This window comes from Gavia stellata, chromosome 9, assembly GCF_030936135.1.
Source record: "Gavia stellata isolate bGavSte3 chromosome 9, bGavSte3.hap2, whole genome shotgun sequence".
In the NCBI taxonomy this organism is placed as follows: Eukaryota; Metazoa; Chordata; class Aves; order Gaviiformes; family Gaviidae; genus Gavia; species Gavia stellata.
This window is the reverse complement of record NC_082602.1, coordinates 5,726,873-5,742,359: the sequence shown is the minus strand read 5'-3', so window position 1 is coordinate 5,742,359 and position 15,487 is coordinate 5,726,873. Positions and strand designations below refer to the sequence as shown.

The window sequence follows — 15,487 nt, the reverse complement described above, 5'->3', positions numbered from 1 at the left end:
TATCAGCAAAAATGTTAACTAGGAGTATCGTAATGAGGATTCCATGCTGAACAAAGACAATTTCCCTTTTGGAGCTACCCTGCCTCACCATACTAGGTCGCTGACATTTCTAGCTATTGAAATATGCCCCTCAGACATAGGAAGTCTGATAAATCTTTGGGTTGTTTATCTTTTGTTCCCTTGCTTCACACTTATGTAATAAAGGCTGTGATTAAGAGGATTAATGAAAATGTCACCACTTATCACCTGAAGCTCAATCAGTAATAGGAAAGTTGGGCCTTATTTGATTAATTACATAAAGGTGCAAAAATTCTCACATTATGAATTCAGGACTTGCTGCAAGATGCTGGAACTCTGCGAGGCCCAAAACAGGCCCAAAACAGCAAGGTTCAAAGTCTTAAAGTTTACATACAATTAGAAGTACATGCTTGACTTTAAGCTAATTTTATTGAATTAATTTTCTTAATTCACTATTTTGACCACATTAGCTCTCCATTAAGCATCCATCTACCAGCTCAAATACATCAAGAACAAGTTACCTGTCTTTAAAGGCCTCCCTCTATCAGCCTGCCACTGCTCAATCACTGTTGCCAGGCTTCTTCTATTAGAATTCAAAGCATTTTTGCATTTAAAGCATTTGTGCATTTTTCCTGTGCTGCCTTTCATTTTAGAAATAATTCCACACCCACCCCCCCAAATGCCATTACCATCTTTAGGCTTCCCTTTTGCATGCTATCTGCAACTAACCAACCAAACAGAGCAACATCTGACAACAGAAGGTTTGTAGGCTGTAACCAGTGAGGCTGTCTATGCTGTTTATTGATAGCTGTCACATCACCTTGACAAGCAGGTCAGTTTGCTGAAGGATTCTCGGAGCCTTCAGCACAGAAATGAATTTTAGCTGAAATGGGAAAGCAGGGTCTCTTGGTCTTACTGGCATTAAATTTGTGTTTCAGACATTAATAGTTTGATTTTTTAAAAAGTTGAAGAAAAAAATTATCTGTAAGTAAAATGAGGAAGTGTATTTTTTGGTTTTGTCGTTAGATTGGTATTGCTTCCTACAGACCCAACTAATCAGAGATTTGCTAAAATTAGTGAAGTCAGCAGTTGGATTGCTAAAATGGATTCACTAAGATATTTGGATTTAACTGAACTGCAGCAGTGAAGAACCTACAAGAAAGGAACCTCCGCTGCCTGGATCTCATGGATGTGCCGTTAACTAAACCCTTCCTGAACAGGCAGGCTGCACACTGGTCTCTCTTGAAAGTGAAAAAGTCAGACAAAAACAGGGGAGTGCTGAAAGGGAATTCTGAATCACACGAACTGAGGATGCATAAAAATTAAAAAACTGAAGGTGGTTTCCCTCTCAAAAACCAACCATTATGTTAACTAGCAAAATAAGAGTAAAAAAATATAAAAGATGTGTGTGATAAGAGAGGAGAGTTAATTTGTCAAGGATAGACTGTCTCTATAAATTAGTGTGGTAATATAATGAAAATCCACTTCCCATTCATAGATATTGATCATGCTTTAAAGTGCTCATCTTATATACAGAAAATGGCCTCCTAGTCTGCTGACAAGTACATTTTATTCCCAAAATGCTAACCAATATTCTGCATGCATATCTCTATATGCTACTTTCATACTTAGATATATGCTCTTTCAAGAAGAAAACCACACAGTTCTGTGTCCACAGATCACGTTGTACAACAGGATCCTGCATCCTAGTGACAGCTGATGCATATGTTTATGTACATGACTAATAGAAGTCAAACTGTAATGCAAAAACAGGGATGATGATATACTCTTCAACTTAGGGTCTTTAATTGCTATTTTGACACAGATGTGCTTATGTGATGATACCACTCAAAGTATATTATGGGTTAAAGAAGAATAGTGACAACAAAAGTGCCAGCAAAAAAATTATGAGCCCTAGACTTGGATCATACATCTGGGGATGAAATTCCTTAGCATCGAACTGCCTGAAACTAAAAACTTCTGCATAACAGGATTCATGTTTCTTGTCTTCTGATTATGCTTCTAAGAAGAATGATAAAGGATTCTGCTCTCTTCTGATATCCAGAAAGTTAATGAAGATGTTCCAGTAATCTGTCAGTTCGACCTCTACACATGCAGTTGTTGTGGAGTTTTGCCACTGTCAGAAGTAGTTTTATTTTTCAATAGCTCAGTAAAAGCAATACTAAAGAACTAGTAATGAAGCATTATTTTTATTTAGTGTTTACCAGTCTAGGATGAAAACCCAATGGAAATGGGTGCAGTGCTGCAAATACTCAATTCCCTATTGTCTTTGAAGGTGATACAAAGAAATCAGAATCTTCCAGTTGACAGTACTCTGTATATGCAGTACTTTAATACGTAAAGCAAAATTCACTGATGGATTGTTAAATTCCATTTTAGATTAAGTTACTACCTGCCAGGAAACTGTGTAAGTGTTACTTTGGATGGCAAATCTGTGGGGGTTTGTTGGTTTTCAGAATTTAAGTAGTTTTCTTCCCATGATCCTTAGCTCTGAGTCAAAGAAAAGTAATGTGAAGGAATGTAGTCCTTACGTACTGGATGTTCAGAGGTTAAAATAATAGCCATCACAGGCTGCTTCAAGGTTGGTTGTTGTAGACTAGACTCAGGAAAGCACAAGAGTGAGATTATTTTTTTAGGGCTTTTTTGCCTGCATCTTTCAGAGCTATGGTGAGTTGCTCTCAGAACCCAGTTTTCTGGGTCAGTATATTTAAAATTTGACATAGAAAGATGTAGCAAATTACATGCAAAATCAGACAAAGTGGCAAATAAGAGCTATCATCTTTTATATGTATGTCAATAAAACAGAGTGAAGTAGTGAGAATTTTCCCATTGTACTAGAAGAGAAATATTTACTGTTTGTTTAGAAAATGAAAAGCAACTTATCACAATTAAGTTGCAGATTCCGCGTTGAAACTGACTTTAGGCAGAGCAGTTTTCCAGAAGAGGCAGATATAGAAAGCTTTAGTTCAAGAGCCAGTAGCCCTATGTTTTGCTTGAGAGAAAGGAAGTGTTTTCTTGTAGCATGCTTATTAAGTTATTGTCATTATAGATTCATTTTGATTACCAAATACTTACTATTATTTCCACTGTGCTGGGTTTTGCAAACATTTTGATTAACACGTTTAACCCTGAAAACATTTCATTTGTACCATATATAAGTTCTTCCGTATTGTTTTCCAAAATAGTATTGTAATTGTAATAGCATTGAATGAAATACAATTTTTGTATCTATGTACATTGCAAACCTCTATTTCTTTATAGAAATTGCACCAATTAATTGTTTGCTACGTAGAAGGAGTTAATTCAGATAAACCCTTACATGGACATTCTTAATTGAGTTTAATGGTGACTGATTTTGAGTTAGCTAAATTCACTTATCTCTGTTTTATTCCAGGCGCTGTCATTGATCCACATGACAGATTCATTATCCCTTTCTGTCTCCTTCTACAGTTTATCTGTCTCATCTGTTTTCCCAAATGTAGGGACCCCGATATTTCTTGGAGTCTCCAGAGTGCTATTGAAACACAAATTAAATAAATGCTACCTTTGAAGAACTTAATTTCTGCGAAGCATGAGCAATTCCATGAGTTTGGCTCACATTAGTTCAAACACATTTTCTGGGTCCAGCTCTTAGGTGAACAGGAAAGACTCTAAACCAACAAACTAAAAAAATATTTATACTTAAATTTAAAATAATAAAGGTGCCAATCCCAGACTGCAGTCATTCCACACACAATAGTTTGATCATGTTAAAGTGGCAAAAAGCTATGAACTCTCCAGTGAAGGTGGTTTAAATGAATTTCTCTTATCCTTATTGTTGTGCTCTGCTATCCAGAGACAGAGACAACCTCCCCAGGTAGGGGCCAGGAGCCCTCTATTAAGCAAGGAGTGCCTGGACTCAAATTATGAACTGTAAAGCAAAGTTCTCCAAACACATTCAGGACATGAGTCTCATCTTTTTAAAAGCTAGCTTTAGAAGTAGCTGAAGTAACAGGAGCCAGCAAGTCATTTTATTCAAGATCTTAGTAATTTTTTTTCATAAAGTAAATTAACTTTAAGATTCTGCAGTATTTGTATAGTTTGTTCCTATGCATCTTGCATCTTGTTCAACTAGAAAGTGACAAAACAGTTTATTTCTCTCTATATATTTTTATAACTCAAGATATTTTCTTCTTTATATCTTAACTTCATTTAAAAAGAATGATTTCTTAAGGAGAATTCACCTTCAATAGATGTGCTGGATTTCCTGCACTGGAAATCTTTATATTACCTCACAAACTTGTTTTTTAACAACACTTTTTATGTTCTGCATGCCTTTGCTGTTCTATATCAACACATTACAACACTGATACACTTAAAAATATGTGCATTCTGTTCATTGTTAGTAACAGCTTCAACCTTAGAAATCCCGATTCCTAGAAGCTGCATTGTCATATTGGAATACAGTCAAAACTGAAGAACACAAGGGCAAGAATTAGGCAATAGGCTAAACACTCAAGTTTATGTATCAAAGCAGCAGATCTGAAGTCAGTGTTATTAGATCAAACTAGAGAGCATATGATATATTCGTGCACTGAGAGAAGAGATGAAGAACACAAAGTTCACTTCATCATCGCCTCCACTTCTCCTATTAAATCTCTCAGTCTCTGCTTGGTACAGCTGACCTTTAAACACTGCAGTGGGAGATTTGCATCTGTGCCAAAAAAAAGATAATCAGAGGATTCTTCCCTGCTCCCATCAAATTCCTTTTTTAATCTCAAGTTCACCCAGCCTATCACTCCTCCTCTCGGAAAGCATTACATCTCTATGACAGATCAGCTCAGGAGAACAGCCTGTCAGCTTTCCCAAACAAGAAATTTCTAGTTACAGAGGACCTGCTTTTTTACTTGTGTAGATGTGACATTTCAGTCTTCCTTTTTACCTATATTTTGTTCACTTTCACATACTTGTTCTTTCAATATCAGAATTTGCTTTGGTCTTTAGTAGAAGTAAACCACAGACCAGAACACTATATTCACTAAAAACAGGCATGTCTTACAAGGAACTATAAAGTACAACCAAGTCCCCTAAGGCTTTTCATTTTTATTTTGTAATAATTTTCATTATTTTAAATAGTGTTTATATTCAGAGCTAATTTTGAGATTTCGTAGAAGACAAGACTGTTCGAAGATGTTTCCATATAATCAAATATTTCAATTAGCTTTGCTATTTAGTGGTAACATTTTAAATTAAAAGGCTTTTCAAAGCAAAACCTAAATGTGTGAAATCTCAAAGCAGTTAATCTTCATTTTTAAAAATATTTTTATCAATATTGCTGCATTATAATAAGGAACTCCAATTAATAACAAGCATTTTCTAACAGAAACATATCTTTTGGGAACTTGTTTTATCCAAGGCTCACAGACAAAGACACAGAGTACAGACAGAATCCTAACCCAAATCTGGCTGCTTTTTTCATTCTGCAATATATCCTAGTTTTTCAATGTCACAAAATCAATATGCAGACTTAGAAATATTTGATCCAGTATATGAGCAATATAAGGCACTGTAGCCTAGAATAAACTCCATCTGAAGAATGTTTAATGTGACCTTTGGTACTCATGAAAATACTTCAGCTGCTGAGTGTCCATTTCATATGTGGGAAGTGTTCAATATAGTGGCCAAAGTGGGTGTTTTATTTTTTTTTCTTTATTACTGTGTAACTAGGATTATTTAACTTCCTCCATATATCTGAAGATACTATTCATATTTACAACTAAGAGATTCTGTTTTGTGCAATTATTGTGCAGCTATAATAGTGAAAAGATGTTAACCAACGTATCTCAAATATTTTGCCACTGTGAGCTTTTCGAATACTAGCACTGTCCACTCCTGGTAAGTGTGGCTAATATCCCAAGTGTATCCGTTTTTTACCAGAAGCTAGAACCTCTAGGGTAAGAGCACAGAGTATTTAATAAACTCAGGAGAAAGAAAACATAAGAAAACAAGAAGATACTACCTGTAGTTGCTACTACCTTTGGAAACATCATCGCCCCAGATCTGGTGTGGTGTTCATTCTTTCCATTTCACTGATGTTTTGTACTTCACTGAATTTATATACATACTTCTGAACTGTATTATATTGTTACGTCTTAAATCAATTTTTAAAGGAAAGACTGTAACTTCCAAATGCTAATTCAGAAGAGAGATATTTGTAAGATATATTAATCCTCAAAGCTGATTTACAAAGGTCACTGGCCTATGAGGATACTGTTTGTTTCTTAAATTACAATATGAGCAGTGAGAGTCAGTGTAGCAGGCAATTCAGCTTAGCTCAATTAACATACCGTATTCAAAGAGGAAAAAAAAGTATGTTCTTTCTCAAGACCTATTGTTTCTGTTTGAGAAGTTTTCATTTTCAGATTAAAATAGAAACCACAGAAAATCTCTCTTGATATTTCAAGTATTACTTCTAATTTCCATATTAAATTCATTGTTGGAGAAACCTTTGTGAGAAGATGAACTTTTGTTTTCATAATGTCCAACTCAGTCTATTGTATTTATAGATGTATTTATATATGAAACAATATCATAACCTACAATTCAAACATCCTTGATCTTTCAATAACGGATGCAAAAAATGCACTGAAAAACAGGATACACCTGATTAAAAACTGCTATATAGAGCATAAGAAAATACAACATGATGTATGTATCGAAATAGACCAACACTCCTCTCAAGGTACAATTCATCTCACCTCACTTTAGCTCTCTAGAAATTAGACAGCAAGACTAAACTAGTCATTTAGTCAAAAGAGAGACGGGCACTTAATATAAGCAAGATAAATCTTCTTTGGGAAATCTTTATCTTGGGTTAAGAGTAAACGGGGTAAATAAGGTTTTAAATTGAAAAAAGGCCAACACAATCAAATCTCGGAATACCTACCTGACTTTCAACTTCAAAAAAAAGGCAAACCAAGCAAAACGACAAGTGAAGTGATACTGGTGGGTACGGGGGGCGGGGAAAGGGCAGTATTGTTAGTACATGTTTTAATCTGAGTAGACAAGTAAATGCTTAAACTGGAAATAACACAAATATCAATGGTTTGTATTACTTAAAAATGGACTTACATCCTAATCCTGTAACATCACAATCATTGCATTATCTATCACCATTGGACTTGCTGGCTGCAATACTAAAATCGATTTTTCTGTGGCTGGAGATCTGACTACACAAATACACAGGTCTTTGTGGTCCAGATTCAGAAATTTATTTTGCAAATTTCTGCAATCAAGTGGAATATCATGGAAAGAAAATGAAACACTGATGGTTTTATCAATATGGTAAGAACAGCATCATTTACAACTGACAGAGTCACAGAATAACAGTGTATATTAACATTTACAAAGGATGTAATAGAGTATGTAATAAAACTATGCTGATTCAAATTACGGCTCACTGATTATTTTGAGAACACAATATAATTTCTTTATTACAGTATGTTGTCCTGTCTCCATTTTTAAATTGGTATTATCAAATTCATCATTGGTGCAACACTAACATCATCACCCCAGCTCAACGATCTTGCTCTGAAGCCTCGTAGGTGTGTGGAACATGTTCAGCTGGAACAGTGTGTTTGACAGACTAGAGCTGAGACACTGCTTCATAAAGAAGAGACACTGAAGTTGAACTCATGACTGGATTCAGGGAAAGCTGCATTTTTTAAAAATACTGTTTCCTTAGTTTGCAGAGACTTAAACTTCAGCAGACAGTACATACAGCTGATTTCACAGCATGTTATTTCAGAATCATAGACTCGTTTAGGTTGGAAAAGACCTTTAAGATCATCAAGTCTAACCGTTAACCTAACCCTGCCAAGTCCACCACTAAACCATGTCCCTAAGCACCTCATCCACACATCATTCAAATACGTCCAGGGGCAGTGACTCCACCACCTCCCTGGGCAGCCTGTTCCAATGTCTGACAACCCTTCCAGTAATTAAGTTTTTCCTAATATCCAGTCTAAACCTCCCCTGGTGCAACCTGAGGCCATTTCCGCTTGTCCTATCACTTGCCACTTGGGAGAAGAGACCAGCACCCACCTCTCCACAACCTCTGTTCAGGTAGTTGTAAAGAGCGAATAAGGTCTCCCCTCAGCCTCCTCCAGGCTAAACAGCCCCGGCTCTCTCAACTGCTCCTCATAAGACTTGTGCTCCAGACCCTTCACCAGCTTCATCACCCTTCTCTGGACACACTCCAGCACCTCAGTGTCTTTCTTGTAGTGAGGGGCCCAAAACTGAACACAGGATTCGAGGTGCGGCCTCACCAGTGCCGAGTACAGGGGCACAATCACTTCCCTGCTCCTGCTGGCCACACTATTTCTGATACAAGCCAGGATGCCGTTGGCCTTCTTGGCCACCTGGGCACACTGCTGGCTCACATTCAGATGGCTGTCAATCAACACCCCCAGGTCCTTTTCCACCAGGCAGCTTTCCAGCCACTCGTCCCCAAACCTGTAGCGTTGCATGGGGTGGTTGTGACCCAAGTGCAGGACTCGGCACTTGGCCTTGTTGAACCTCATACAGTTGGCCTCAGCCCATCGATCCAGCCTGTCCAGATCCCTCTACAGACCCTTCCTACCCTCAAGCAGATCAACGCTCCCGCCCAACTTGGTGTCATCTGCAAACTTGCTGAGCGTGCACTCGATCCCCTCATCCCGATGACTGATGAAGATATTAAACAAGACCAGCCCCATTACTGAGCCCTGGGGAACACCACTTGTGACCGGACGCCAACTGGATTTAAATCCATTCACCACAACCCTTTGGGCCTGGCCATCCAGCCAGATTTTTACCCAGTAAGACTGTACCCCTCCAAGCCATGAGCAGTCAGTTTCTCTAGGAGAATGCTGTGGGAAATGGAATCTTCAAGTGCAAAAATTTACCTTTATATGATGAAAACGAAATAGTCATAAAGCTTTCTTACACCATAAATATCTTTTAGAAGAGCAATTGTTAAAATCAAGCAGAAATGGACAGACCTGTTCCCATACATGGAGGCAATGGAAGAATGTCCTCCCTGAGGCTGCCAAGAAAGAGCTAGACTATTAATTGTAATGTGTATGCAGTACTGAGATCCAGGCATGTGGAACCTACGACTCCTCCAAGAATCGCCGTGGCTGAGTAACCAGTAATTCTCAGCTGATACAGATAGATTAGCATCACTTTTTTCAACCTCAGGAACAAATCAGCAGGAAATTGGGAGAAAGCTGTGAGCCAGAAATTTCCCTGTGGTCACAGCATCTGCATTAACTTTTTAATAATTTTTTATGCATCTTTTACCAAGTTATTCAGAGTAGTAAATAAAAGAATTAATGAAGATTTTAAAAAGGATTTCATGGTACTAGATAACTAGACGATAACACAGAAGATGAAATTCAATCTAGAGACATGCGAAGTGAGTCATTTTGGGGGAAAAAAAAATCTAGTATGACATATATATGATGGACCTCAGCAAACTAGTACTAATCAGGAATAAGATTTTGAGATTGTCATATAAACTTTCTGTGAAAGCTGCAGTTCAGTGTTCAGCAGTCGTCTGAGAAGAAACACTGTTAGGAATTCAATAAATGTGGAAACAGAGAACATCATGAAATATCTTGAATAGCAAGCACAGTGCTGACCTACCACCACATGAGTTGGAAGGTGTTGGAAAAGGTACAGGGAAGGTAGGAAGATGATCCTTTTATGGCTTCCAAACAAGGAAAATTTAAAAAGACCAGAAATACTCAAGTCGGAAAACAGACAATTGAAGGAAGATATGAGAGAAGTCTGTAAATGGCATGGAGAAGGAATTACGGACTGGTGCTCATTTTCTCTTCTGATACAAGAATTCAGGGACAGCAAATGAAATGATCATGTGGGGGTTTCACAGATACTTCTCTACACAACACATAGTCAAGCTGTGAAGTTCTTTACCATGGGATGTTATGGATGTCAAAGGTTTACAGTGGGCTCAGATCCACACCTAAGTTGTTCTACATTCAGAAAAAAAGGTCAGTGAGAATGTACATGGTTGTTTTCTTAGGTTTTGTTCTCCAAGACAAAAACTAAGGATTGCCAGCATCTGAGCTGGTTTTCACGTCTCAGTGCTTGCAAGCAGCTTCTCTATACCTTATGTTCCATAAAGGCTATTTGCAGCTGACAAAAGAAAAAAACTTTTTTCTTCTGATAAATAAGGTATTTTGTATTTAACAATATGGGCAGTCTTGCTTGCATCACTGGCCTTTGCTATATCATTTGGTGCCCACAATCTATCCAACTCCTTGGATGTCACAACTACACGTAGATGTTAAAACTGCCTTCATAGTTACATTACAATTGTCTGATATCTTATCTACCTCACCTACCAGCCTTCTCTAGTACAGTTACTGTCATGTGCCATTTTTTGCAACAATTTTTCTTAGGTTAGCTTTTAAAATATTTTACCTTCAACTATTGTGTCTGTTAGTATTCCATAGCCAGGTATATGCCACCCATGATCTTGCACTTCAATACTTGACTTAATTTATTCGCAGTTGCAGAGATCAAGCTCAATTCTGCAACAGCATACATGACTAGCTTTCCAGATTTGTATTTCATAACCTGAAAGTTGTAAGGGGATTTGTTTGTTGGCTTTTATAACAGTAAAGGAAATAAATAATGAAGAAATGAATGTGAGAACTCTCCTGCAAACATGCAAATCATAACTGTCATTTAAGAACCTTCTAATAAAATACAAAGATGTTTGACAACTTTCTCAAACTCTGGAAATGTGGTACAGGGTTGGACCTTGAATTAACCTGTCATCCAACTCAAAAATCTTACAGACGGCAGACAACACCATGTTATGAAACATATCCCTGGCAAAAGGCTGGGCAGCTGTCCCAAAGGGGAGAGATGATGTTTATACAAGTTTATACAAGTTTAACCAAGAAAAAGTAAATTGTTTGATAAATAAATGGGTAACAGAAGTAGTAAGGATTCAAAGCCAACTCATCTCCTTTCTATCTCTCCTGTCCTTCTTGCAGAATCAGGCTCCCTGATTTTGGTAGCACTTTTAGCTATACCTGATTTCTATGGTATATCCATTACCCATGGCACCATGTTCAGTTAGAAACCAAGCTCCGTACATATTTGCCACTTCTCAGTTTCTGAAGTATGTATTCTGAAGTACGTACACTTGTGAAAACTAAGATTACTAAGATCTAAATCTATCTATCTGTTATATTCCTTGACAAATTAAAGCAACAGTGCAGTACTCTACTACTGTCAATTTAAACATATATATATATTCTCAGCTTAACAGGTTTTAGGCCACTAAAAACCCAAATACACTTCCAATTTACAGCTCTAATGTACTTAAATGCTATTCCATTTATATCAATTGAATTGGTATTACACTCTCCGCAAAACAGCTGCCATAATTCTTTTTGGTTGATGATGCTGTTGGAAATGACTGAATTTTTCGTAAAAATCAGATAAATCTGTTTATATGTACAAAACCCCTTTGTGGCCACTTGCTTAGCTGTTAATATTTTTTCATTTTTGTTTTGGTTTACGTTTGATAGGCTAGCAGTTGACAGATGCAGTACAACTACTATCTAATTAATTTGCTGGAAAGTTTAGCAGTATAATTTATCAAAAAGCCATCAATCAAGCTCTCACTTAGAGATACTGGTAAGTGCATTAAACCAATATAAGCAACTTTTAAACAAGATACTTCAGTTCTGGTAGATATCCAGAAGATAACTTCAATTTTATTTTACGTTAATTTTCAATAGCAGCATACGATATAAGCACCAGTAAAGTGACAATTTGGAAAAACTAATTCAACAATAAGAGGTGGCACTATGTACAGTCTCTCTGAAAGCCAGTTACTTAAAAAATTTTAAAAAGTATGCTTTCTTCACTGCAGACAGTATATTAAGTCACAGCATAAATATAAATATGTACACACACACTGTATCTTTACACATACAGTAAGATCAGTCTACCATGTAATAGAACCCCTTTTATACAACAATCATGAGACTCTTGCTTTTATCCCCTCACAGGATTTGTTTATGATTTACGAATTTGCTTGTAAAATAAATATGTCTGATGTCCTCAGAATGATCTGGATAAATGGATTTCCACAAGTATTTACATTCATGAACTATACACATACTTTCCCTCTTAGACTGGTCTGCTCAATAGCATTTAAGTAATAATTTTAGGTAAAAACAGAGGGTTCTGAAGTTAATCATTCAGTGAGGTGAACGAAGGCAACATCTATCAACTATTGAGGCATCACTGTCTAGTCTGGTTATCACTTTCCAGAAGGGACACTGCAAAATGTAATGTCTATGCTGAAAAAGGACATTTGACTTTTTTTTTTTCCTCCTTTCTAGGTAGTAACTATGCTGGAATTGCAACACTTCGCTGTAGTTTTTCCTACGTCACTAAGGATAGCTATCTTTTGGGCAGTCTTATGTTCACAGGCAGCTGCTACACATCCTTGTGGATTTTTTAGGCAGTGTATCTGTGCAGTCATCAGCCCCTTTAATCACAAACCTACCCTGATGGTCAGCTAATCCTTGCATTTGGGAAACAAATTCAAACCCATGAAAGGAAATTAATATTGGATTTTTAGGTTCACATCTTCTAAATTGAATAATGATTTGGGTATTTCAGCTGACCTGGACTCAATTCCAAATTCAGTAAAGTTACCTGATCTTCAGAGATCACCTGTCCTTTCTAAAATTCAAGCCACTTCAGGCTTCAGTATTAAAAATCTGAAAAACTTTTAGAACTTTGGGTTTGTGTTTTAGCTTTCATTTGATTTTGCAGCATGGTCAAAATGAGACAGTTCTGTAAATCGGAGAATAATAACTAGTCTTACTCTGTAACTAGATGCCCATGAAGAGAAACATAAATGCAATACCCTACTTTTACTTTAGCTGTTTACCTGTTTGTCTTTCATTATCTGTACATCACCCAAGATTAATGAATTAATTCTGAGGCAAATAGTTTTCCTAAGTAAAATTTCAGCCACAGAGTGAATTCATTGATTTTTTTTCCATTTTTGCATTACTGCACAGAAAAACACTAAAAGCTTAAAAAAACCCCACAAAAATTAGCAATGCATTCCTTACTGGCACTTGAGATAATATTCCTGCAAAATCCATGACTTCAGTATTCCAGCAGTGTTTCAAGCTCCTTTGAATGAGTTTTAAGTCAGTGAATATTTAGTCACACTTGCAGGACTGATTGTTCAACAAACTAAAATCTCCCCCCAATTCTATTTGCAAAGTTCTAATTGATGAAGAAGTATCATTCATAAGTAATAAAGAAGTATATCCTTTAGAAATGAGTACACAATGTATGCGAGTGAATTTATTTATATACGCCAGCGTGCTTTCAGTCTGCTAGAGGGAGGGTTCATGGCTCTAAACTGTGTGTCAGAGCACCATTTCCTCTTCAGCATATCATTACACAGGCTATAAACTTTATAAGTGAGAAAGCTGCAAACAACTAACACTAATATGGTGTCTCATGTAGTTTGGGCAGTAGTATTCTGAACACTTTAAGCTAATATTCTTTAGAATCACACACGTGATCAAGTTCCCACTGAATATCTTTGTGGAAAGGCTTACACTAATTTCTCAAATTAGAATTCACCACCACCTAATTTCTATGCAATGAAATACTATGCATATGCCAATACTACAAAACCCACTATCTTACTGCATACCATTATATAAAAAATGGAGTATGTTTACTAATTACCCTAGGCCATTTATGTATTCTTTCCTGAAATGCCAGGCTTAATTGTTTGATGATATCTGCCAGCAAAGGAAATGTGCAGTGGCAAGTCACTTATACCATATATACAAAAAAAAGTGCAACTCCATCAAACGTACCTCCACAAGCCTGCTGGTATGTTCTCGAAATATAGCAGCATATTCCTTTATTTCTTTATCTCTTCCATTTTTAGCAGCTTCAATGAGAACTAAAAGTGGAACAGTGGTATCTAAGAAGGAGTCTGAGATGTGATCTATAATGGCTTTACGGAGCTGCAAAAGAAAGCATTACATTAGTGTCTGGTAATTGGACTATTTATTAAAGTCTACTGTAATTATTGTCCATTAGTATTTTATAACATAAACATGTACACACTGTATTCCTGCATTATGTGCAAGATTATGTGCCTGAATCCTACTGCAGCTGCAATTTATCTATTACACAGAAAACTTCATTTAATTTTAGGGACAAATTTAATATACCACTACCTAAATATGCATGTTTGTATGTGTGAGTATATGTGTGTGTGAGTACAGATACATAAATCACTTAAAACATGTGCTAGTTCTGTTGAAATCAAGGGAGCCAAACAAATATCCATGTTCTTTGATGAACGGAATAGACTTCTTAAACGATTCCACACATGAAAAATTAGTTAGACCAAACCAAATGTCTCCTGGGTATTCTCTCTTGAAGTTCAGATGCCAAGGGAGAAGGCTATTTTATTTTACAAAGAAAATATTTATTTAATTATGTTTGTACTCACAAAATAGTCTACATCACATGTTTTCAATTGCAAAATTACCCAAATATTTTCTACCTTGTTGGAAAACCCAATGATACAGTTTGATTAGCAAAATGGTAGCCTTCATGATAATTATATCAATGAGATTACTGATTATGCCGCCTGATAATAGATTAATAGAGCAAGAAGAACTATAAATGAGTCTGAAGTTCAATTTTCTCAATTTAATTGTTCTTGAACTTCTTACTTAAATTGTTAAAGAAGTGTAACATTTGTAACTGATCATTGGGACATCATTTCACTTAAGAGGTTGTTTTCCATGTTATAAACCTACACATGGCAATTGTTCATTTCAATCATAGAATACTACAAAAAATACACCAATCATTAACAATACATGCAATACAACTAAATTATCAAGTTCACTGAATTTCCTACTGCAAAAATTTATTTTTACAATCTATAAAAATGGTATTGATCAGAACAGAAAAGATCACAAAAGGCTTTTAAGCTCTTACACGCTGACAGGTTTGTTGCCAAAGGACGTGTTTTCCCTTAGCATTTTGTTCCAATCTATGTGAAAACTCAGTAGAAGTAAAGACTCCTACAGCTAGAAAAATGCAAACACCCACAACCTTTTTGATGCTGCTCTCCTTGTAGGTAGGGCAGTGAACATGCACAGCAGAAATAATAGTAGAGAAATCTGTTGATTATCAAGACAAGATTTGGATATGAATTCCACCACTAGCTTTTGGATAGCCTCACCATCTAAAGCCAGGTCTCATTGACTCACTAGGCACATGGGACACACAAATCTTCCAAAAAAATACAGGTAAGTTGACGTTTGCAATGTTTTTTCGTCTTCTAACTTACTGTAGCTTACTGCATTAGGATATACTA

At 36.4% G+C, this 15,487-nt stretch overlaps 1 protein-coding gene across 2 annotated transcripts in view; it reads right to left on the bottom strand.

Moving 5' to 3' along the window:
* CTNNA3 (catenin alpha 3) overlaps positions 1 to 15,487 on the bottom strand; it is a 540,343-nt gene that overhangs the window by 213,457 nt on the left and 311,399 nt on the right. For both annotated transcript variants that reach the window (XM_059820900.1, XM_059820901.1), the window contains exon 9: positions 13,962 to 14,114. In XM_059820900.1, the coding sequence (XP_059676883.1) occupies positions 13,962 to 14,114 (153 nt within the window). The remainder of the gene's footprint in view (positions 1 to 13,961; positions 14,115 to 15,487) is intronic.